Source organism: Podarcis erhardii, assembly GCF_964252035.2.
Source record: "Podarcis erhardii genome assembly, chromosome: 2".
Classification (NCBI taxonomy): domain Eukaryota; kingdom Metazoa; phylum Chordata; class Lepidosauria; order Squamata; family Lacertidae; genus Podarcis; species Podarcis erhardii.
This window is the reverse complement of record NC_138498.1, coordinates 61,435,632-61,460,585: the sequence shown is the minus strand read 5'-3', so window position 1 is coordinate 61,460,585 and position 24,954 is coordinate 61,435,632. Positions and strand designations below refer to the sequence as shown.

General features: G+C 40.4%; 1 protein-coding gene and 1 long non-coding RNA gene across 24 annotated transcripts in view; one reads left to right on the top strand and one right to left on the bottom strand.

Moving 5' to 3' along the window:
- Positions 1-24,954, bottom strand: part of MYOT (myotilin) — a 56,790-nt gene that overhangs the window by 27,465 nt on the left and 4,371 nt on the right. For 9 of the 20 annotated variants that reach the window (XM_081850348.1, XM_081850346.1, XM_081850339.1 and 6 more), the window contains 4 exons: positions 7,595-7,667; positions 7,354-7,486; positions 4,846-4,908; positions 3,951-4,092 (listed from right to left, as the gene is read on the bottom strand). In XM_081850348.1, coding sequence (XP_081706474.1) covers positions 3,951-4,092; positions 4,846-4,908; positions 7,354-7,486; positions 7,595-7,667 — 411 coding nt within the window. Of the gene's footprint in view, positions 1-3,950; positions 4,093-4,845; positions 4,909-7,353; positions 7,487-7,594; positions 7,668-18,120; positions 18,204-18,442; positions 18,547-18,705; positions 18,940-24,954 lie in introns of those variants that run through there. The other 11 variants (XM_081850337.1, XM_081850350.1, XM_081850349.1 and 8 more) reach the window with 9 other exon arrangements.
- Positions 10,783-24,942, top strand: LOC309335394. 4 transcript variants are annotated; one of them, XR_014153464.1, is made up of 3 exons: positions 10,783-13,280; positions 15,924-17,646; positions 24,662-24,942. It is a non-coding gene; the product is annotated as an uncharacterized lncRNA (long non-coding RNA). The 4 variants fall into 4 exon arrangements; XR_014153465.1 differs by lacking the exon at positions 24,662-24,942 and having other exon boundaries at positions 15,938-16,038; positions 16,796-17,667; XR_014153466.1 differs by lacking the exon at positions 24,662-24,942 and having other exon boundaries at positions 15,924-16,038; positions 16,796-17,667.

Sequence of the window (24,954 nt, the reverse complement as noted above, 5' to 3'; positions counted from 1 at the left end):
TAATAGCCTTCTTATCAGTTTATAATCTGTGCTTCTTGTCATCCAATACAACCCATTTGTTTCTCATTTTAATGACTGTCCCACTTCCTTTCCCCAGGGTTGCACAGTCCCACCTGTTTTTACCTCCAGCAGGTGGGCTGGAGGAGGGATGCATTGTTGGAAAAGAGTTGAAACTGAGAGACCATGCTTGAAGTCTGGGAAAAGCACAGAGTAGAGGTCAGATTGCTGCTCTTATTCAGTACTGATCTCCAGTGCCTCAGCTTATACTGCATATCAAATACGGTTTGGGACAAAGCCACTTAAGCAAACACTTAAACAATAGTCAATACTATTAGGTTTTGACCTTGGGATTCAATCAAATTATACCAAGAGTGCAATCTGTACTGCATTTCAATCAATGGAAAGACTATTGATCTTAATAGTTTAGTGAAGCCTACTGAAAATGAAGATCTGAAAGACACAAGCTGTGAACCTTAAGATACAACTAAGCACTTATTTCCTTGCCAGCATTACTAGACCTGTTGGCCTTCCATGAGGCTGTAGAGGAAAATTAGTTTTCTGTCAACCCTAGGCTAGCATTAGGCCCCAAAACAACAGGAATACACAATAGTTTAATTGTTGTTTTATGTATGTATCTGTGGTAGACGGAGATATTTGCATATAATTTTGCTTGAGCAATTTTCTTCATTCTTTCTGTCTTAATTAACTAGAAATCAAGAATGTGTGGGCACATTAATTCATTTGCAGCACAAAAATGTAGTTTCTCTCAGTCTGGAATTAGACATGCTTGTCCTCCACATGCTTTTAATCTAGATTAAGGTTACCAGACGTCCCCGTTTCCCGGTGACAGTCCCTGGATTTACAAATCAGTCCCCATACAAAATCCATTGACATTGAAAAGTGTCCCTGGATTCATTGAAAACAATCTAGATTGATTTCAGATCTTGTTGTCCAAAGAGGGTACATGATATGTGTTTGAAAACCTTCCCCTTGAAATGGAGATTGAGATCTTGCTATACGCTACCTACAATGTTGGGCACCTTTGGACACACACACCTGTTACCATAAAGAAGCAATGCAGAAGCAAGCAGCAGCAGCTACGTCAGCTGCTGGTGGCTGGAAAGCCAGACAGGATGTTTGTGACTGTTACCATGGCAAGAAAGGGGCAGTCCATTCTCCGTATTGAGCACAGGATATTAGCTCAGTGTGTGTCATATGACCTGTACAGGATGTACATGGGTGGAGTTATATTCTCTCTCTGCTGTTGTTTGTGAAGAGTGCAGACATCTTTATCTGTATGGCTGCTAAAGACAGAAATAAAGACATGTAGATACATTTCTGTCTGAGTCTAATTCCCCTCCCTGGGGAGCAGGGAGGAGAGAGAAGCAATGGTGTGTTTTTCTCACAGTCTGGGAAAAATCGCCGATACAGACCTCGCCTGTTTACCTGCCGGGAGTCGCAGGGGGAGGTCAAAAGGAATTCAGCCGGTGCCTGGAGAGGTAGGCACATTCCTCTGACCGAGGCAGAATTCCAACAACACCTACTGTCAAGACTCAAGACCACCTGCATCTATTTTGATCTTGTTTCAAAGTGGGCACAGGATATTGGCTATAACATCATGTTTGAGGACTGGGAAAGGTTGTGGACCACTGGGTTGAACTTCACTGCATGTAATGCTTTGAAGGAAAATGTAATGAAAATGATATATAGATGGTACATGACCCCAGTTAAACTTGCCAAAATATACCATTTGTCTGACAACAAATGTTGGAAATGTAAAGGAAATGAAGGAACATTCTTTCACCTGCCCTAGAGTGAAGGCCCTCTGGGAAATGATATATAATGAGTTGAAAAAGGTATTTAAGTATACTTTCCCCAAGAAACCAGAGGCCTTCCTCCTGGGTATTGTCGGCCAGAGGGTGATAAAGAAGGACAGAACTTTTTTCCTGTACGCAACAACAGCAGCAAGGATACTCATCGCTAAGCATTGGAAAACCCAAGATCTACCCACCCTGGAAGAACGGCAGATGCAACTGATAGACTATATGGAACTGGCCGAGATGACCGGCAGAATCCGAGACCTGGGAGAGGAGAGGGTTGAAGAAGATTGGAAGAAATTTAAGATGTATTTGCAAAAATACTGTAATTTGGTTGAATGTTAAGAAGGATGCTAGATCATAAATAATTGAGCACCACTAAATTAGATGGAATTGAGATGACAAGTGAGAAATATAAATCTTCTGGAGAACTATTAGAGTATATTTAAATGAATGGGGCACAAGAATCTAAACAAGATGATAAATTGCTGGTAAAAATTTACAATGATGTAAGTGGGAGCGGGAGACGTGAGGGAGTCCAAAGAAGTTATGAAACTATGCTACGATACATGTTATATTGGTTATTATGTTTATACTTGTATTTAAAAATCTTAATAAATATTTTTTAAAAAATATTTTGATCTTGTTTCAAATGGACACACTATGAGGTAATGCAGAATAAATCTGCAGTGAGCTTTTATTTTCAGAAATAAACTGGTTTCTCAAGAAGTGCTTTTCAAGGGCAAAAAAAATCTAGATTGTGTGTGGACTATGTAGAAAAAAACAAATACTTAGTCTCCATTGATTCTAGAATAAAATGTCACATGTACACAGCCTAAGGTCATGGGCCATACTTTTGAAAGATACATTACCAAAAGGCCAATATAAAAGCTTTTTAGGGGCTAACTAGATATTATGCAGACATCTGGCTGCTGCCAATCTACATGTCTCTTCCCAATATCATCGAAACTCTCCTTAGCAAAAGAAAACACATGAAAAGGCATTGGCTCAGCATGCCTCTATCCCTGTTCCCATTCATTGGCTGGTACTTGCAGAGAATGGGGAAATGCTGAACAGGACCATAGCTGTCAAGTGTCCCTTATTTGAAGGGACAGTCCCTTATTCCAGCGCCATGTCCCGCTGCTGTCCCTTATTGATGGATGTCCCTTAAATGTCCCTTAAATGATGTCCCTTAAATTTCAAAGGAAGCAGCTCCTCTCCCTCCCTCCCTGCCGGCCAGGGAGGAGGGAGGCTCCAACTGTGTTGCTTGGCTGTGTTGCTCACCCAATAAAAAGTCTAAGAACGACTGGGGGGTGGAGCTTGCATGCCTTGTGTGTGGCTAGTTAATGCAAGCTGAGGAGGTTTTTGAATGCTGGACGCCATTTTGTTGCACGTGCTGCTGCAAACTTTGCAGTGCAAAGCCAGGCCGGGGAGCCATCTTAAGTTGAGGCTGCATAGGCCTTGTGGTGCATGTGATTCAGATTCTATTCAATTGAACCTCTGGTTACAAAGTTGGTTGGACAGTGTTCTCGAAGCTACCAGCATCAGTTTGACCAGACTGCAGGAGGACAGGAAGACTGGAGTGCCTGGAACAGGGGAGGCAGGTCTCTTATTTTCAAGGCTACTGGTCCCTTATTTTCAAATCTGTAAGTTGACAGCTATGAACAGGACAGTCATGTATTTATTTTACTAGACGTTACCATGGACACCAACAGGAGAGATGCAGTTCAGCAGCAGTCACACAACCCCATAAACACCTGGTTATAATGCAGTCATGCGTATATTAATCCAATAGCGTATTTTCCTTGAAACATCAATGAGATCTGAGTAAACGTGTAGTATCAGACTACATGTTTCATGGTAGAAGCCTGTAATATTTAATTGCATTTTGCTCAGCAAGTAGATATTTCATTGTTAGGTTTACCGTGCTATTCAACTATTGGCTGCTTAAGTCTCATTGACGTCAATAGGATTTGCCGAACACTGTGCACAAACTTGAGACATTTTTGCAGACCACAGCTTGTTTAGATTTGTTAAATTCCATGGATAGAAATAATCTTTTTTCTTTTATGAATTGAAATTGGAAATTTGGGTAGTAGATACAGAAGTTTTTTTAAAAATCAGAAAACCTACTTTTTCTCAATATTCGAAAGTCTGCAGAATCGATTATTTGATTGTTCTCTCTGTACCAGTGAACTTGAAGAGTGGGTGATGCCCGTATTCGACATTCAAACACCACTAGCTGGCCGTTGGTAGTGCTAATGTTTTGAAGACCCTGAAGGAGTTAAAAAGTACTGTAAATATGCATGACATAAGACACACTTACTTTGCTTAGAGAGAAACTGGGGATCAACAGTTTGGAATTGGAATTTTATTTTCTTGTACACTGCTTATAAAAGGTAAAGGGAACTCTGACCATTAGGTCCAGTCGTGATAGACTCTGGGGTTGTGGCGCTCATCTCACTTTATTGGCCAAGGGAGCCGGCGTACAGTTTCCGGGTCATGTGGCCAGCATGACTAAGCAGCTTCTGGCGAACCAGAGCAGCGCACGGAAACGCCTACTTGCACTTTGACGTGCTTTCGAACTGCTAGGTTGGCAGGAGCTGAGACTGAACAACGGGAGCTCACCCCGTGGCGGTACACTGCTTATAGATTTTTGTAATTCAACGGTATAGAGATTGTCAAAATAAAGAAGAAATGAACAGTATTATTTAAAAGAATTTGTATATTACTTAATTGTAAATAAAACCTCTAGCAGTTGCAGATTTTCACTTTTGAAATATGGAGAATATTTCAAACAGATATCACTGAACAAGAGGGGACATCTGGAGGTAGATTCCAAGGGGAAGCAGATTAACACAAAAGCCCTGCAAAGGATGTCTAGCCCAGCATTCCATTTCCTATACTGTATAGCAGTCAAACCCTGGGACAGAGATTTAGCAACCTGCCTCCTGTGAGCAAAATGCCTGCCACGCCTGCCACAGCACCTTTGGCTTCAAGCTGCTGCTGTCTAGATTATGCTACTTACCTTTATAAATACAGGGGCAGCTTCATATGTGGATCCAGTCTGGTTTTTTGATGGGTTTTGCATCTGTATGTTAAAAAAAAGGAGAGATATTGCTGTCACTGTATTTAATATCTAGAGAAGCTGCATATCGTTCACTACTGACAAAAGGAAAAAATAACTTCTAAGAACTTTATCTGGAGTTTGCACACTAGGTTATCTATGGTACAGTTCTCTTCTGATAATCCTAATTTATGCTCTCCATACCCAAAAATAAAAAAATATAAAAAATCCCTTATTAGAAAGAAGCAAAAAGGAAGTTGTATGGAAGAAAATGAACGAGTTACGGTTTTAAGGCAGTGATGCCTTGGCCCTCCAGCTGTTTTGGGACTACAACTCCCATCATCCCTAGCTAACAGAACCAGTGGTCAGGGATGATGGGAAATGTAGTCCCAAAACAGCTGGAGAGGGTAAGTTTGGCCATCACTGTTTTAAGGCATCTCCACTTGGAAGTTTTAGATGTGTGTCCTAGATATGTCAATGTAATGCTATTAATTCCAACAAGTCACATGGCTCATCTGCTTGTCGCATCATAAGAGGTCAGCAGCTTGGGATTCTCACAGGGTCATGGTAATGGGGAGTTGTGGCAGCATTCAACCCTGCATGGCATGGGGTTCTTCTCCCTCCCTACCTGTGCTGTTCCCAGGTTTAGGACTTGACCTAATGTAGACTCAAATCATACAGTGCAGCCCCCGGGGATAGCAAAATCTCTTCCAAAAGCCTTGCATTAGCCAGTTGTATAGAATGACCATTCTACAAAGCGGTTGTAACAATATTTATAGAACATAGAACGTAGATAGATATTTGATGGGCATAGAACTAGAGTACTGAAATTTATGAAATCGACACCTGGCTTTGGGCAAGTCACACTTTTGCATTTGTAAAAGTGTAAGGAAAGGCTAACAATTTACACAACCACTGAGGAAACAGATATTGCTACAGTGCACTTTGTGCATTAAATATGCTATGCAAATAATATTTGTAAGTTACTGCTTGATCTATAGCATACCTCTCTTCCATTTTTTTATGTTATAATCCTCCAAACCACCTATGCTATAATCTTCAAGCCATCTAATGGGTGCTAATCTGGAGAAAATACTTCGAATGTTGTAGACCTGGCACCAGTTGATATGCTATTATTGCACTCATCTGGAGGCCACTTTAGACACTAGCATTTTGTTCACAATGTGAAACATAGGTATTTAATGGCTTAACACCTGCACCTTACATTTTTTAAAAAAATGCCACTGCAAAATATTGTTTGGCCACTTGCCATCACTTATTGAAATCAACTAACTTGCACTGTGAACTGCTGAACAGGAATAGTTAATTATGTGTAACCATCATATTATGACTGTTAACATGTAAACCAGACCTAGTCCTTGGTACTTAAGTGTCCACAGCTTCTAGATATGCTTCCTTGACTTGGTACCCTCCAAATGTTTTGGACTACAACTACCATCAGCCCCAGCCAGTATAACATCTGATGGACACCAGTTGGGGAGATCTGCCTTTTTCCTTTGGAAAGTATTTCAGCTGCAATATAGAAATTTGGGATTCTGGAATAAGCAGGAACTCTTGCCTTTGACAGATGAAGAACCAAATCATCAGAATACTTTACATTTTTACAACTGATTTCTTCCTATCGACTATTGAAATAAGGAAGGAAACATTGGCAAATTATGCTGATTGCTGTAGATTTGGACGCATGGATGCGCCTGTGTCAATAAATATATTTTGTTTAGCTTTCTGCTAAATGAGTTTATTCAATGGTCATTAATGGCTAGAAGAACCTTCAGTTGCTTTTGATGGCTGGTGGATACTAACTTGTGAACAACACAGACATGGATGGGAGTTGGAAAGAACAAGCTTCAAACTGTAGGCATGCTATGTTTGTTTTTGGGAGACTCCATGCTCCTTTCAGGATTTGTGGTACCTGCATGCTTGTCTGCATTCACAACTTGTACATTTGTAAAGAGATATTTATGTCTCTAAAACTTCTTTACAAGGAAGCCAATTCCATAGGGGCTGCCTGAAACTGCCTACTAGTCAATATAGTGTACAAAAAATTCTACCACTGATCATATATTTGCTTTTTTACTTTAGCAGAATCTTATAAAAAGAAACCTATGTAATCTCTCCCCACACTTTCCCCCCAACAACTTGAAAGGCATTTAAATCCCTGGATGTTTTGAATTCTCCATCTCTATACTAAGTAGCTGCTTTGATCCAACTGTCCTTTCTTAAATGTCTTTGGAAGAATATGACAAATGGCTAAGCTCCAGGGTAGCCACATGACTGCTTCTAATCCTCTCATTGATAGATGCCAAAAAAAAAAACACCAACCCCAGCCAGACATGTTTTAAATGGGGGGGGGGGGGAATAAACCAATGGAGACAAACTGGAGTTTCAATGCAGGATTCAACGTTTTGCCAAAATTAATGCATAGGGAACAGGAAGTGTTTAACCTACTCTTTGAGGGTCAGTGGATAACGGCTGAATTAAAGTGGAATAATTGCGACATGCTTTGCTGCTGCTGCTGCTAAACTCTCCACTGGCTGGTGATCCAATGGTCAGTGACAGGCTGGAAGTTTTCCGCTCAGTCCTAAGTATTGAGGGCAGGGGAGAAACAATAATAAGCACAGCTTACTGGGAGACGGACATACGTTTTTATTGGGTGATTATGCATACAATGGAGAACTTCTTCACTTACTGTGACATTCCTCTGGCCCAGCCAGTATGCTGACATTCACAGAGAAGAGCTTGGTCAGGATTTCCTTGTAAACCTAGAGGAAACAACATCAATCAGGCTTGTATGGAAAACATAATTCACTTTATCTTCCCTCGCCCTGAGGGGAACCAATGAGCAAGTTTAATAGATTGGGATGGTGAAAACTGAATGTCAGGCAGACAGCATGCCATGGAAAGGACGGCACTATTACAATTCTAGCAGTATCACCACTGGATGAAAACATAAGTAAAAATACAATGCTGCAGCCCCTTCAACTTTTTGAAAGGTCCTCTAGAGATTAAGATTTTTTAAGGATATGTTATTCTTATAAGCGCAGGCAACCTCCAAGAATTCTGGACCAAGACAGATATCTAGACTTAACCATGGCTAGTAATATTTGTGCAGCTGGCAGGAAACATTTGGCCCCCATCCCTGCCAAAGTGTCTTGCAGGGACAGGAAAAGCTGCCCCTGATTGTACTGCAAATCCTGCAGCAAACATGCATTGTAGGAAGAGCCCTAAATTTAGGCTTGGCAGCTCTCGATCCAGTTCTCTGCCTGTGGTCACATCCACACCAAACATTTAAAGCGCTCTTATACCACTTGAAACAGTCATAGCTTCCCCCAAAGAATCCCAATAACTAAAGTTTGTTAAGGGCACTGGGGACTGCAGCTCTGTAAGGGGCTTCAAAGCAATTGTTTTAAATGTGTGAGTTTTTTAATTTGATTTTAAATTGTACTGTTTTAACATGTTGCTGTTTGCTGCTGCGGGCTCCTTTGGGAAGAAGGGTGGGATACAAATATAATATATAAATAAAGCAATAAGCAACTCTCAGCACCCTTAAACTACAGTTCCCAAGAGTCTTTGTGGGGAAGCCACAACTGTTAAGTGTGCTTTAAATGTTTTGGTGTAGAAGTGACCTCACTTTCTCCTGCTCCGTGTAGTTGTTAGCTCTTTAAATAGATAAGTTCAATGTGGCACAGTATTGCCAGGAGTTTGCACTACTCCCTGATTGCAGTGATGCCACTCTTGGCCATGTAAAGATTTGTCATTACAGATATCACTGGGTGTGTGTGTATGTGTAGGTATTATTATTATTATTATTATTATTATTATTATTATTATTATTCCCAACCCACCTGCCTGGGTTGCCCCAGGACCTGGTAGACCAAAGCTTGAATACTCCACTCAGCCATGAAGCTCACTGGGTGACACTGGGCCAGTCACTATCTCTCAGGCTAACCTACCTCACAGGGTTGTTGTGGAGAGTAAATGAAGAGGGACAGAACTGTGTACACCACCTTGAGCTCTTTAGAAGAAAGGTGGGATATAAAATAACAAACAAATAACTAGAAATTATAATTATTATAGTAATCAATTCTTTATAAAAATAATAATACCTAAACTACTAGGTATGGAACAGAAATGAAATGAATAGTCTCAGTATCTTTAAGAAAGTACAGTAAATAATTTCGAAAGTAAAAACTGCCCTAGCTGAGCAAAACTAAAGAAAGGAAGACGTTAAAAGTAAAAACTGGAGATTAACAATAACAATAGGAAGATAACCAAAGTAATCAAGAAAGAAATGCAAGAGAGAAAAGATGCTACATAGGAAGGCATCTCAGGATTACATTATTACCATGTAATATGGGATATTACACAATAATGTTTAAATGGAAATGTTTATAGCTCAATTTTCAAAGTCTACTTTGGGGCTACTTTTTCCTTAAGATGTTTTTAGTCATTTCTTTGAACTTCTCAAATAGCATTTACTACTTCAGGAAGTGGATTTTACCTCCTGGAAATAAGGGTCCCTAGCACAGCAGCCTGAATAAAAGAAAATAGTGGTGAAGATCTTAAAATGACAATAACCTTAGAAATTACAAGACCCATTGAAACCAGAAATGAAGAACTGGGTCTTGACTTTATTTTAGAATGTTACAACATTCCAAAGACATGCTTTCTTCTTTCACTCTTTTGCTGCGTGCAAATTCCAGTAAAATGCTCCACAGTGACATCCTTGGATAGAGGGCAGTTTATGAATAATTTAATAAAATATCAAAATTGGGTATTGTTTCCAGTGTTGGTCCTATTTAGAACAGACCCAGTGAAATAGATAGACAGATCTAACTTAGGGACATTAATTTCATTGGATCTGCACTGAGTAGGACAGTGGTACCTCAGTTTAAGAACAGCCCTATTTACGAACTATTCAGTTTACGAACTCCGCAAAACCAGAAGTAGTGTCCCGGTTTGTGAACTTTACCTTGGTCTAAGAACGGAATCCGAATGATGGAAGGGGACCGGCGGCGGGAGACCTCATTAGGGAAAGTGCACCTCGGTTTAAGAACGGTTTCGGTTTAAGGACTTCCGGAACATATTAAGTTCGTAAACCAAGGTACCACTGTACTTGGATACATCACTTGGTGTAAAAGCTCATCAGGCTCTCTACAATTCAGATCTATTCTAGTCTAAGAAGAATCTGAGCTGTGGGAACACTCTCAGATAACCCAAATGAGAGATCTCAATGAACCAATTTCCTTGCCACCCTAAAGAACTCAATTCCACAGACACTTTAGCACACTTGTAATATAACTAACCTTGTACTGGGCATTTCAGTCTCCATTGGGTACTGTACACATATGGGAACAAAGTTCTAACAGGGTGTAGCTTACCAGCAAACTTTGGTGGTTAATTTTAACAATCAGATTTATCAAAAATGTGATGATGCAAGGTTGAATCACCCTGCTACCAATTGACCCAAGAAGCTAAGATCACATTTGAATAATTTCACATTATTCAAGAACAGCTTCATCAATGTAACAGTACGACATATTCATAATAACTGGTAAGGAGAAACAAAACTGGTGCTTCAACTCCACATATCTGTACATCAAGAGTTTCTAATTTGCTTTGGCAAAAACCTCTGCATTGTCCTGACTGTGTCCTTGGAAGAAGAAATAGCATAGACTGTACCTAAGGGAGTCATTTTAGCAACCTCAGTGTTCCACGTAAATGGCAACCTTTACTTGGTGTAACTTTAGATCTTAGTGAAGATGACGGAATTAGACTCAGCCAGATGAAGAGAGGAGGACCTTTGCAACCCAACACCAAGATTATAATAAGGTACATACCAATCATGCTGTTGACACAAACAATAATGACGACTACCTGAATAGCTGAGATGTTTGCACAATTATGCTGTCTCCAGGACAGGGACAGATGTAATACAGAGAGGGTTAGGAAAATATTATGAAGGCTTCATGAAGCACTTTGCCAGAGATCTGAAAAGTAGACAGCCTATTAAATCTGTTGTAGCACCTAACATTTCTTCTGGTAGATTTTGAAATAAACTCTATTGGGTGAAGGGTGGGGGTGGGAAAAGGAATATCTGAAACCCCCTGGTAAAGAGGTAAGACAGGATTCATTCTAATGCATGGGTGTGTCTTGTGCTGTTAAATAAACATGGTCCATCTGTAAAGTCTTCCACTAACTATGGATATGATGAATTATGCAAACCACATTCAAAAATCTCGTTGAATTGCTATTTTAACAGGATTGTCTGCATGCTGAACATCTATGGTGTACAGTGCTTTAAAATTCTATTTGGGTTCTTGCATTTTGTTTTATGCACATTACCTTTACATCCCTTTCCAGGTTTGAATGGACACAGGAGTTGAATGAATAAGGATGCTTTTGGAGAAGCAATATGATAGAAGTGCTGCCTGTGGTTCAATTTTAGATGCCTCAAGGCTGAGTTAGGGAATTACAAGTAGTTCAACAGTAACATGGCTATTCCTTAATTCACCCAAAAGAGACAAGTCACTTTTCTAAAATCTCCTTGTTTAATTACCAACAGTGAGAGAATCTACAAGGAATTTTGATTTTTAATCCTTCACATATTAGTTGGAAAGATTAGCGACACACGTTTAGAAACAAAGGGATATTTAAAAAGACCCACTTTCAAAAGATCCATGGGCTATTTAGTAACATAAATGTTACTATCTCATGAATTTGATATATCATGAGTGCAAAACTGAGAAGGAACAAAGGCATTCATTAACAGATGGGTGGTTCACCTAAAACTAATAAAATCAAATGGGAGTTTTGCTATAGAATTTTACACAACATGAACTTAGTCCTCTGATAGTATGTCTTTCACTTTGCATGTTTGTTTAAATCGCAAAATGCAAGGTAGTTGCCTCCAGTGCATTGAGAAAACACAAAATTGAAGTCTGGCTGGTGTTGCCATGCTATTTTTCATATTTTATGTAATGGTGGTATATTAGTTCCGGTCACTGATGATGCAGAATAAATATGAACTAAAAGCTGCATTTTTTAACTGAATTATCTATTTTACTGTCATTTTATTTGTGGTTGACCTTACTATACTGAGTTTGGATTCCAACAAGGCTGCTAAGGTAAGAGAGTTTTGTCTTTCCCCAATCAAATGTAGCCCTGAAGAAGTTCTGAATCAGCAGTAGAGGTCAGCTAAGAGGCATCACAATATCCTATGGCAATCAATTCTGTAAGAGGATTTTCTTACAGAATTTGCTCATCTGGTATTTTTTTTACAGATGAACAGGAATATATAGAGCAAGGAAGTAAAAGCTTAATGTGATCATCTGAGCCAACATGACAGGTGACAAGAAGGAAGAGAATTAACTTTCTCAAATGAATTTCTAAAACGTGCTAAATGCTAGTCACAAGACTCCTGTATACAGCACAGAGATGTAGAAAGCCCAGTAAGCATTTAATGCATGAGGTTTGTAGGTCCCAACTTTTACAAAGCCTTTCATAAATGTATTTGGTAGCATTTAAGAACAGATCCAGCTTTTTAAAAAGGCTCCTGAATATTTTGCCTTTGAAGAAGACATAGCATACAATAGAGATGCCTGCTAAAAACATGCCATTACTTGTACTGCTAATCCCATGAGAAGGCTCGTGATATTTGAGAGCTAAGCACTGGCAATTTTGATAGATCAGTCGGTAGAGCATGAGATTTTTAACCTCAGGGTCATGGGTTTGAGCCCCACATTGGGCAAAAGATTCCTGCATTGCAGGGGTTGGGCTAGATGGCCCTAGTGGCCCCTTCCAACACTATGTTTCTAGGTAGGAAAACTACACATCATAGACTTAGAGTGCTATAAGTCAAAATCAGTCACTAGAAACACCGCAGAATGTTTGTTCCCATTCAGAGGAAATTAACCGCTGTTGGAAGACATCCAGTGACAAGGGGGGGGGGGGAATAACCATATACCAAAATGGAATTAATACAAAAACAATAGTATGTAACTCAGGAAGGATAGTTCTCCTCTCTGCCCTCAGATCTTAGTTGTTTAGTAAAGAATTACCATATGTTTCCTAAGAAGCTATTCTTGCAGAGCCTCCTAGTGGCAAAGATTTACCTTTTGGCAGATCTGTTAAAGCCATTCAACAATAGCAAAAATCCAAGGGAATTTTTTCATGGTGGCCCTTTACTGTTTCCTGGATCATCATCATTTGCCTGCTGGTGGTGTCAGACATGATGTTGCCAGTCATATTTCCACCAGTACTAGCACCTGTGAAGAACTTTATGTGAAAAGCGCCTGTAGCTGCTTTCTCTTCTCCAGATTCTTGAATTGTATTCTGATGCATCCAGAGGCCCAGTAAGAAGTTGGAGCTCAGAGGTAGGTACATGACTGTACTAACTCAAAACTAACTTGGTTGGGCTCTCCACATTTTTTTTTTAAAGGGGTGCAAGATAAAATCTCTCTTGGATTTGAGATTTTTAAACGTGGAGAGGATTAAGGGAACAAAATGGAAAATAGATGGCCTTACTTGGCACCCAGGAGAAAGGCAAGTAGACTTTCAGTATGTTTTCAGTTCAGCTAGTTGTACGTTAACAAAACAATCCAGATTAGGAAAATAGGGACAAATTTGTAAGGTATCTTCCTCATCACTGCATATTCTCAGCTAGATCTCACATACCTGGAATTAAGGACTGGAGATAACTGGCCCCAGAGGGTTACAGATAGGTAGCCGTGTTGGTCTGCCATGGTCAAAACAAAATAAAATAAAAAAATTCCTTCCAGTAGCACCTTAAAGACCAACTGAGTTAGTTCTAGGTATGAGCTTTTGTGTGCATGCACACTTCTTCAGATACCTGAAGAAGTGTGCATGCACACGAAAGCTCATACCTAGAACTAACTCAGTTGGTCTTTAAGGTGCTACTGGAAGGAATTTTTTTATTTTATTTTGTTTTGGCCCCAGAGGGTGTGATAGATACTTATCTGTGCCTTTCCCCTGCATGGCTTCTATGGTTTTCAGGACATCTTTTTCTTCCTTTTTTAGTCAATTAACCACTAATGCAAGGCAATAATAGACTCTTGGATCCATGGGCTTTTTTTGTTTGTTCTGAGACTATGGAGTTCTTCATCTGATCTCTACTCCCCCAGCTATTTTTATTTGCTCATCTGTCAGCAACCCCTTTGAAAGTAACTGCTCCATGCTTGTTCCCTGAGCAGCTTTTCTAAAAATTAATGAAAGTCGGTGGGTTCCCCAAGGATGCAAGAAAATCCCTGGAACATGTTCTTTTGTGGGTGACTATGTAGGGGGTATATGCCCACATTATGTTATGACAGGGAGAAGAGAATGCCAAGAAATTTGTGCTAACAGGTCAGAGGGGTATTTAAAAGTCAACATCCAGTCAGAACAGCTCAGTTGCAAGCCAAATAGAGGATGATAGAAAAATTAACACTTTATTTAGTACAATTTGACTTGTGCTTGCTTCATGTCTGCATCCTTGAAGCTAAAATAAAGATATTTGGTTAGGAACAGTCCATTCTCTGTGTGCAATTTCTTTTCTAAAGCCACTGATTCCTTAATTGTGCTGGCTTTTTGTTTTTGATACCTGCATTTTGTTCTTTCTTACTGCCATAAAGTATTTCCAAGTTCTGTGCTCTTTATAAACATTTCAGAAATTCCACACAAACTGGTCATATTCAAAATGTCATCAGAAACAGGCTTTGCTTGGTCTCTCAGAGAATCTTCTTCTTCTTCTTCTTCTTCTTCTTCTTCTTCTTCTTTTTCTTCTTCTTCTTCTTCTTCTTCTCTCAGAGAATCTTTTAAGTGTTGAGGAAACTTTCACAGGGCTAAGCAACTGCTCAGAAGTACTTTGAAATCTGAAATAAATAGTTTTTGGGAAAACCCTTATTTGCTACTTTAAGAACCCATCGCCAAGTGCTAGGTCTAAATTCACCTTAGAAGTGTGTGTGTGTGGGGGGGGAGAATCCCACTCCCTATTCAAACAGCACACCCTGGGTGCGCCCATCCATATAAAGGCCAACATGTAACTCAAGGAGACATTGCTAAGATTGTGGACATTGGTTATGAGCATGATTCAGTACTTTTGCTATCCTGGGATGAGGTAGTCTTTTGCTGTCCCACAAGCAGCCCTGAATTACTATTTGACACAAACATTGTGGCTCCTGCTGTTCTACAATTCTGTAGTCTGAAATGACGCAACACTGTGTGAATGCAGTTAATGTGCATGCTTTAAAAAAGTTTGATTAGCAGCTGTCCTGAGGCAGGAGGTGGGAGGAGAGAGAACAGAAATGGGACTGGGTGAGGAGGGAGAGTTCAACCATTCTCCTTCCATGGTCCTGATGACAGCTATTTGCATCAGAAGGCAAGCTTCCATGGGACCAAATCATATATACTAATAGCAAAACTCATTCTCCAAGCATCAGACCTGGTATAACCATGCTCAAGAGGGAGGTATCAGCAGGCCTAAGGGAAACAAAGTTTTTGCAGAAGTACTTAAAAACCCAAGGGGGTGGGGGTGCGAATCCCAGAAGAAGAAGAAGAAGAAGAAGAAGAAGAAGAAGAAGAAGAAGAAGAAGAAGAAGAAGAGGAGGAGTTTGGATTTGATATCTGGCCTTTCACTCCCCTTCAGGAGTCTCAAAGCGGCTAACAATCTCCTTTTCCCTTCCTCCCCCACAACAAACACTCTGTGAGGTGAGTGGGGCTGAGAGACTTCAAAGAAGTGTGATTGGCCCAAGGTCACCCAGCAGCTGCATGTGGAGGAGCGGAGACGCGAACCCGGTTCCCCAGATTACGTGACTACCGCTCTTAACCACTACACCACGCTGGCTCCCAGAACAGCCCAAAGAAAACTATATGCATTAAGAGGCCATAATGAATGTCTGCTGGGCAGTGGTGTTGGGGAAATGCAGTACAGTACTCTGGAAAAGCATGTGGCTTGCTGACATCTTGAACAGGAGTGCTGTTCAATGAAATGTTTTAGTGCAGGTCCCACCTGAATGTTCTAGTTTCTGTTCTACAGATCCGGCAGCTGCTACTCCTAGCACTTGTGGATAACCCTGTCAAGTAACAAACTTTGTCAATTTGTGCAAGAGGAAATATAATATTCTCAGCAGGACACAGGTACATTCTTGGGGGTGTCGCTCAGTGGTGGAAGACATGATTTGCATGCAAGAATTCCCAGGTTTGGCCCCTACCTTCGCCAGGAAGGACTGAGAAAAACTCCCTGTCTGAAACGCTGGAGAGCTGCTGCTAGTCAGTGTGGGCATACAGAGCTAGATGGGCCAATGGTCTAATTTGGAATACCGGCATCTTCCTATGATCCAACCTGAGCCACAAATCAAAACATTTTTGTTCCAACAACAAAATTGTTTTTGGTGAGGGACTGAAGGTCTAGTAATCTTATCACCTGACCTAGTAGCTGCTGCTCTGAGCCATTTGTTCTCCAGTTCAAAAGCCTTATTGCAACCCACTGGTAGGCTCTACCTCCCTACTTGGTAATCACCAATCCTTGTCATATACAATTTGGTAAACCAATTCATACAATGGCTGTACAAATCAAACTTCAGCCCTTATATTGCAAAAGCTTCAGCTACATTTTCCCCCCACCGTTAGATTTGCTCACCAAGAGCAAGGATTTACAAGAGTTACAACACAAGCCATGTAGGGCTTTCTAATGGAATGTCAGCTTTAACTGCACCCAGAAGCAGGTAGGAAGCCAGAGTCTCTTCTTTTTGCAGAAACTGAGTAATATGGATATGGTCCTAACAGCAAACACTTGCTAAACTGGAGCAAGCCGCACCTGCTGTGGCTTCTAAGAAGTCTTCAAGAGTGGCACTGCACACAACACATTGCAGTAATACTATCCACCTTTTCACAGATCTGTGAAAATGGCTGAATGTGAAGCAAACACTTGTAATCATTCTACAAAGTGCAACAGGGAGCACTTTCGGCCACTGATGCATACAGAGATGTTTTTCAGCATCTTGTAACAGACTATTTTTTAAGGTTGTAATCACAGAGTCCTTTGTTAATACAGTGCTCCTATTGCAGATTGTATGAGAGCACTGGTCATTGTTTCCTACCTTAGCTGACTGGCTTGGAAGGGCTAGCACACTTTTGAACAGGAAATTGTCTACAAATAATGTTTTGCTGTGCACTTGGCGAAATTCACTGCCATAATGTGCTCTCATGACAAATGGTTTATCTCACTTCTCATTAAATAAGTCCAAAACCTAATTTCTCAGACACTTAGACAACTTATTCAGCTGTCCTCAAATGGGAAAACATTGCAACTTGAGAAAACAAGGATTTATCACAGGTCAACTTAAAGCCACTAAAATGGAAGAATAATGCCAAACCCATGCACTTTCAAGCAGAGACAATCTAATAATTCAAAGAGAATATAAAATACACCAAACACTGCAAATTTAGAGGATGCAGTGCTGAATTTAGATGTATTCTTCACAAGCACATATTTCAAAAAAAGCTAATAAAATTGGAATTGATCAATCATCCCATGGGGCTCAAAGAATGAAGGATAAGCACCAGTAAGAACCATGATAAATAGATTGGAGTATATAATGGACAGTGTGCTGCAGCATATGGAGGGCTACATTGAACCGATGTTTACCCCGTGGATGCAAGTTTTCTGTGGGCATCATTACTCAGCTAAGAGGTTGAAATATTCAGAATCAAAGATAAACAAATGGCTGCCCAATTAAAATGAAGGTGAGTGTGATCTATGTACCGTATTTTTTGCTCTATAAGACTCACTTTTTCCCTCCTAAAAAGTAAGGGGAAATGTGTGTGCGTCTTATGGAGCAAATGCAGGCTGTGCAGCTATCCTAGAAGCCAGAACAGCAAGAGGGATTGCAACAATTGTTTTCCTCCTCCAAAAACTAGGTGCGTCTTGTGGTCTGGTGCGTCTTATAGAGCAAAAAATACGGTATTTGTTCTTCATACTGATTCCTGAAAGTAAAAGTCCAGAACCGATATGGCATTTGCAAGGGAACAACAATGAATCATGACTATCCTGTTGTTGTATAGGTTGGGCTTGTACATCAGCTGCTGTCTTCCTCCCACTACCTTCCCCCCAAACAACAACAACAACAACACACCTCTGAATTTTTATACACTGTCTTTCTGGCCACTAAATCCACAGTAAAATATACTATCTTTTATAAAAGCCAATTGCATATTTACACTTTGCCTTTTGCAGAGTGCTGCTTCTTTGCAAGTTCTTTCCTAGAGGAGTGCAACAGTGCCTCAAAATATACCACAAACATAATTAGGTGTTTTGATAGCAAGTGGATGCGGATTTTTTGGATTAACGGAATAGCAGAGGTCTGTGTTCCTGTCAGACAATCTATCCATTAGCGCTAGGAAGCCCAGGCCATGGATCCGGCCTGTCTGAGGGATGTATAGCAGAATCCACTCTTGGAAACCTGATCTGATTAACTTCTAATTTTAACTATGTGTGTAGCATTTAATATAGAAGCAGCTGATGGTGCATAAATCTACTGGCCTGTCAAGCAGCTGAAGTGCAGGGCTAAAGCAGAGGTCTTTCTTCCAGCTGAAAGCAAAAGCCTGGAAGCTGTGCTTTGGTTTTTTAACGTGCTGCCATTGCACCTGAAAAACAAACAAAGAGCAACGCAACCTCTTTATTACAAAACACAAAAGGTGTATAACACCCCAAAGCACTGTCAGGGCTTAGCATTGTAATCACAAAGTTGTGATCAGATTATTATTTTTTTGCCCGATGTTAAATGACATGCTGTTTTTACATACCTGTTTGTGTTTGTATAAGCAGTAAAAACAAATACAAAAAAATTCTGGTCATACAATCTTCCAGAAAAGACTACTGTTCAAACCTGAGTGTCCCTGCTGAGACTCATCAATCTCCTTGGAAAATGTTGCATGCAAATCGCACCGCAAAAGTTTTCAAAGGGTGGCCTTCCATGAGCGAAGGCTAAGCCGTTGGTAGACCCTTGAGCTACTGGGTGTCACACTAATCACTTAGGGATAAATTGAGGAAGTGATCTCAGGGTATGCTCAGATTTCTGTCTTTTTGTCAGCTGACTCAAGATTACTAGGTAGAACAGCAGGGCCTGAACTGTCATTGCCAGAAAGTGATTGTTGAGCTAATTCATATACTAACCTCTGGGTAACAAGGTTTGTAAACAAATTGCATGACATCAGCATATGCACGTGTAACACCAGTAGCTAAGGAAATTTCAAGGCAGTCTCTATTTTAAGAGGAACAGAAATGACTTAAATGTAGATAAGTATGTCACACCATTCTGCATTTATTTGCTTCCTCCAGGAAATAGAGAAAGCATATCGAGTCATTTAATTGAGCCTGAATTCCTGCTTTAAAAAAACCTGTTTATCTGAACATGAAATTGAACATTCTTTTCACAGCACTACTGTGCACAACTACCAGTGACACCTCAATACATTAGCATTTAATATTAAACATATCTAATTCTTGGACAAGAATGTGTCTAGGAACCTATAATACAACAAGAAGACAGTTAAAGCTAAGTTTAGAATTGACTAGCACACAAAGCAAAAGTTGGAAACAGTTCAGAGAGCTTTACAGTGTTATCCTTAACTCAGAAGTTAAGTCCCTCCTTGGCTAAGTGTCTAGGATTGCAGCCTTAATTTATGTTATTCTTCCAGAGCACTAGCCCACCCAAGTAGAAAGCCTGGGAGTCAACACAAAATTTAAAGGTCAGTTCCATCCATTGCTTTTTTTCTAGAAAAATAGGTGCTGGTACCCACCATGAAATTGTTGAAGGAAGTGCCACACTTTTTAACAACAGTAAAAAGAGGTGCCAGTACTGTGTACACTTGAGTACCACCCTTAAAAAAATAGCACTGGTTACATCAGCAATTTAAATACTGGTGTTAATATGGTTCCCTCAACTGAAGACCATGGCAGAAGAAGGGTAAGAAAGAATTCAACCTCTGTGTCACGAGGCTTTTTGCAACCTGGAATACCTCTGCTGTCTGAAAATAAAGTTGTCTTTGTCACTGCCGATCACCAGTCACCCTAAGCAGAACTTCCCAAGAGCCTAACTCACCCAAAGACTCAGTTCATGAGACAGCTTCCAAAAAAACCCACATAACCCAACTACACACACATTTGTACAGTAAACGTACACATGCAGGAAGCCTCACCCTGCTTCCTTTCCATGCCAGCTGACACGGTTTAACCGACCTATGTGGGTGATGTGTCCATACACTACCAAAAATAGGGTGCTGCCCAAACCATGCAGAAATGTTTTTTTTTTCACAACAGCCAGGCCACAGTGACAACTTATTCATTAGGTCTAAATCTTCAGAAATGGAGTCCTATTACAAAGTCCTGTTACAGACTGAAGGACCCCGATGATGCCATTGTGCACGACCTCAAATGCATTCTGAGGAAATGAGATATGACTGTCGTTAAATGGCAGCTGCTGATGACAAAAGTACTGGGAGGTGTGTGCAGTCACTTCATAGACTACTAGATATATACCTGCATTCAAAACATGCCTCAGTCAAAGTCTTGGGCTCAGAGGCTTTGGAAAAGCCATTGTTCCTCTGCCTTTGTTTTCTGACATATGTTCCATTACAGCAGCCTCTTCCTTAATAATGGAATTGTTGCAAGACAGCCATCAATCATAATCAAGAAGTCACACTTCTAACGAAGTGAGGTTGACTCATATACCAGCTGACTAGGAAGCAAGTCCCTGTAACTAAATGGAGCTTACTCTCATGGTTATTATGTATAGGATGACTCTGTAAGACTCACCATGTTCTCATTGTAAAACCAACAAAGTTATAATTATAGCTCTTTATAAGCATATAATTAGTGGTAGTAAATATAATGTGTATATATACGTGTACACACACACACACACACACACACACACACACACACACTATATTTGCTATTGCTATAATTTATATATGATAAAATATATAAACAAATATATAATTATAAACTTTCTTGAAGCTGTATAACTAGAAACACATTGCAAAGCCACTTTTTAAAAGCAAATAAAATAGCAACCAGTTTGCACACTGAAGCATTTAAACTTACCAAAAAAAATTGGTTTCTTCAATGCTTCTCTAAAAAAACCAACCCTCTAGGGCAGCTGGATTACTCCAAGATACACACATAAATATATACATTCAGGCTCAACGCAGCTGTAAGCTAAAGGCTCATCAAAGAATTAAAGTGAAAGCAAACCTACCAGATTAACCCTTACAATGCTGGAATTAAACTACAAATAAAAAAAATTCATCAGCAATCAGTATTAACATGTAAAAATGTATGTATGTATGTATGTATGTATAAATAAGATTTATAACCCACACTTCACCATGAGGTCGATCCCAGGGTAGATTACAACAAACAGAAAAAATACAGTTTTAGAACAAATAAAAATCACTGCAATTAAAAAACCCCATAAACCATTCCAAAATGGGACAGAGAGATATCACACTTATGTGATCTGCACGAGAGCAGAAGAATCAACATTTTCACTTGAACTAATCAGAGCAACAAATTGCAGTCTTAGTATCTTCTGTGCTTCTTTCCACAGCAATAAATGGCCCCTGAGTGTGCATTGAGCCGTTCAACTTCCACCAAAATAATAATAATAATAATAATAATAATAATAATAATAATAATAATCATAATCATAATCAGCTGATTTATATTGTAGATCGGGGTGGCTAACATTTCTCGGCTTGAGAGCCGCATTGATGGTCAGCCACCCCTCCAATGGTTGCATGCCAGCAGTGAGTGTGGCCAATGCATGTACATATGCATAGACATAAATGCACACTCCATTTGCAGACCATATACACCTACGCTCACCATACATGCACATTCACCACATAAATAGTGCACGCGCACACAACAGACTTTCAGGCACAAGGCACTCTCTCCCTCTCTTTCACTGCTCTCTCTCACACACTCATACATACACTTTCTCACACAAATGCCCATGCTGATGCAGGCACATAAAACAAAACACACCATTGGCATTTCCACAGCCTCCCAACCAATCCAGCTCTGGTAGTTGATGGAAATAATGCCTTTTGCTTTACACAGGTAATTATGTGCAAAATAAAAGGCAGCCCTTCTCCCCACCCTAACTTTCCAGCGCCAAATTTAGGTATAGCTGTCAACTTTCAGATTTGAAAAAAAGGGATCAGCAGCCTCGAAAATAAGGGATCAGCAGCCTCACCTGTCCTGGGGACAGTCTATGGGATATCTAACAATCCAAGATAGCAGCAGGAAGCAGTGAGAAACGGTACTGGAATAAGGGAATTTCCCACAAAAAAGGGAAGGTTGACAGCTATGGATTTAGGGTGGTACAAATGTCTCCCCCCCCCGGGCACTGAGCCAAGGGAGTGCAAAATACAGTGGTACCTCTGGTTACGAACTTAATTCGTTCTGGAATTCCGTTCTTAACCTGAAACCGTTCTTAACCTGAGGTACCACTTTAGCTAATGGGGCCTCCCGCTGCCGCCACACGATTTCTGTTCTCATCCTGAGGTAAAGTTCTTAACCTGAGGTACTACTTCCAGGTTAGTGGAGTCTGTAACCCGAGGTGTTTGTAACCTGAGGTACCACTGTAGTACAACTGAGTGCATGTGCAGAATGGAAGGTGAGAGGGGGATGGCTCTTTAACAAATAGTTCCAAAAGGATTTGCTGTGAAAATAATAAATGGGTGGGAGGGGGCGCCAAATTTCATCCTCACTTTGGGCACCGTATTACCAAAGTCCACCCCTGCCGATACTTGACTGCGGTTGGGTGTAGACATTGCTTTTTAAAGAGCTTTATGTCCCATTTTAACATGGTGGTAATGTTCAGCTAGTGCTCAGATCAAAGATGTGTGCAGAGCAAAGCTTAGGTCCCAAGCACAGAACAGCTAAAATCTCCCAGAATTCTTTATCCCTGGTATTGACCTGCAGGACAGGAATGGTAAACATGTAACCCTCAATATATTGCTGGACTCCAATTCCAACCAGCCCCAACCAGCATGGCCAGTGGTCAGGAATCATGGGAACTGTAGTCCAACAACATCTGGAGGGCCACAGGTTCTTCACGCCTGCTGTAGAGTATAATAATAATAATTAGAACTGAAGGGTTGGAAGGCAGCACAAGGGTCACTTAGCTCAATGGTAAAGACAGTTAACACATTTGTGGACAGATAACGGAGTACCTTACCTGCATTTGTTTTTGTTAAACAGTTCATATTTCTATCCAGAGTTGAGATGCAATAAAAGTAAAAATAACTTGCTCTGAAAAAAGATGTGCAATATAATATCCCTGGGATAGCTCAGTCAGTAGAGCATGAGACTCTTAATCTCAGGATCATGGGTTTGAGCCTCATGTTGGGCAAAAAGATCCTGCATTGAGGGGTTGGACTAGATGACCCTCGTGGTCCCTTCCAACGCTACAATTCGATGATGATGATGAGGGTGATGGTTTTTATTATTTATGCTACATAATGCCAAAATAGGCTTCTAGTATAAAAAAAACCCTGTTACATTTTCGATAGATTCAGTAAAAAGTAAAAGTTACTGACACTACTTTCAGTGGTGTTAAGTAGAGTGCATAGAACCTCCTCTGAACATTACTGATGTTGTGGGTTTTACACACACACACATACTCCTCTACACTAAGGAATTCAGCATCACTCCTTGTCATCTTTGTCTAGAAAGACTGACACAAAGGAATAAAGAAAAGTAGCTTTGAACTAGCGTAGATTGATACCCTTTTCCTTCTGCCCTTAGCAACTGCAGTCCAGCCCCTTTTAGACATAGAATTAATATATTCCGAGACAGATGGCATGGCTTCCATCCAGGCCCAAGTCACAGCATCTCTCTTTTTAAAAAGAAAGCATTCCCCCCACCATATCCCTTGCCAGCATTCTGAGAACAGTGTGAAAACTTCCCAGAGACTTTTCAAGCTTATAGCCACTCTCTCATCCTGCCAGGTTCCTGTGACACACATAATCTTTAATCCATATGTGGATACACTGTCCCTGTGCTCCCCCCCCAAAAAAAAATGTTTAGGGGCACATTCATTTTCCTACTCATAATTGAAATACTGTCCCTCAATGAGGCCAAACTTAGATTCAAAAAATGTTTAGGTGTATGCGTCCCCCTGCAAAAAAAGTACTGCACTGTCCCTATCAAACTGTACCCTCTCACTTTCGTGACTGGTTGTTTTCCTGTCTTGCATTCAGTGGGCTACCCTAATCTATGACACCCCGGTCACTCCACTCATCTGCCCTATTCAAACACCACCAGTTTATGACTTCCTAATTTATCACGGTGGGCTAAATTACATGCTTCCCAGCCGGTGTGCAAATCATCAGTAACTTTACACCAACATTTGTCACTACTGGGTATGACCCGCATATGTCAAGTGTGAGCTGCAGCTGCTTGTTTGGGGGTGCCGTTGCCTCTTGAATAATTTCTTATGCCTGAAGAGCTTAGAAGAATGTGTGCTTCCCTTCGAAGACCCATCCTCTTTCCTGGGCAGTAATTGAAGTCAACAGGATTCACTCAGATCCTGTGGCAGGGTAGTCTGATACAAGGAATTTCAACTATTATTCACCTCTTGGCATCATAATTACACAGTGAACTTTTGACATGGGCTTGAATGCAAGGATGGCAAGGGGGTGGCGGGGGGGGGGGACAACTATTCAAACAATTTCAAACTTTTCACAGGGTAAGAAAAAGAAGCAAAGCAGCTGGCCTAGAGTCTGGATACTTGAGGTTCTCCCCCATCCCCTCCTCTTCTTGATTGCCTTGGCTTCTCTTCACGAGAAGATTACCTATCAACAACATCTTTTGGAAATATAACCCATTTAAAGAATGTTAGCCAACTGCAAGGGGTTGATAAATATTAAATGTTAAAATATAAAAAATGTAAAATGTATAAAAATGTATATCTTCCTTCTGGAGGGTCTCTGTGTGTATTGCCACTGGGCAGGGGGATTGCATGGATACGTGTGTAAATA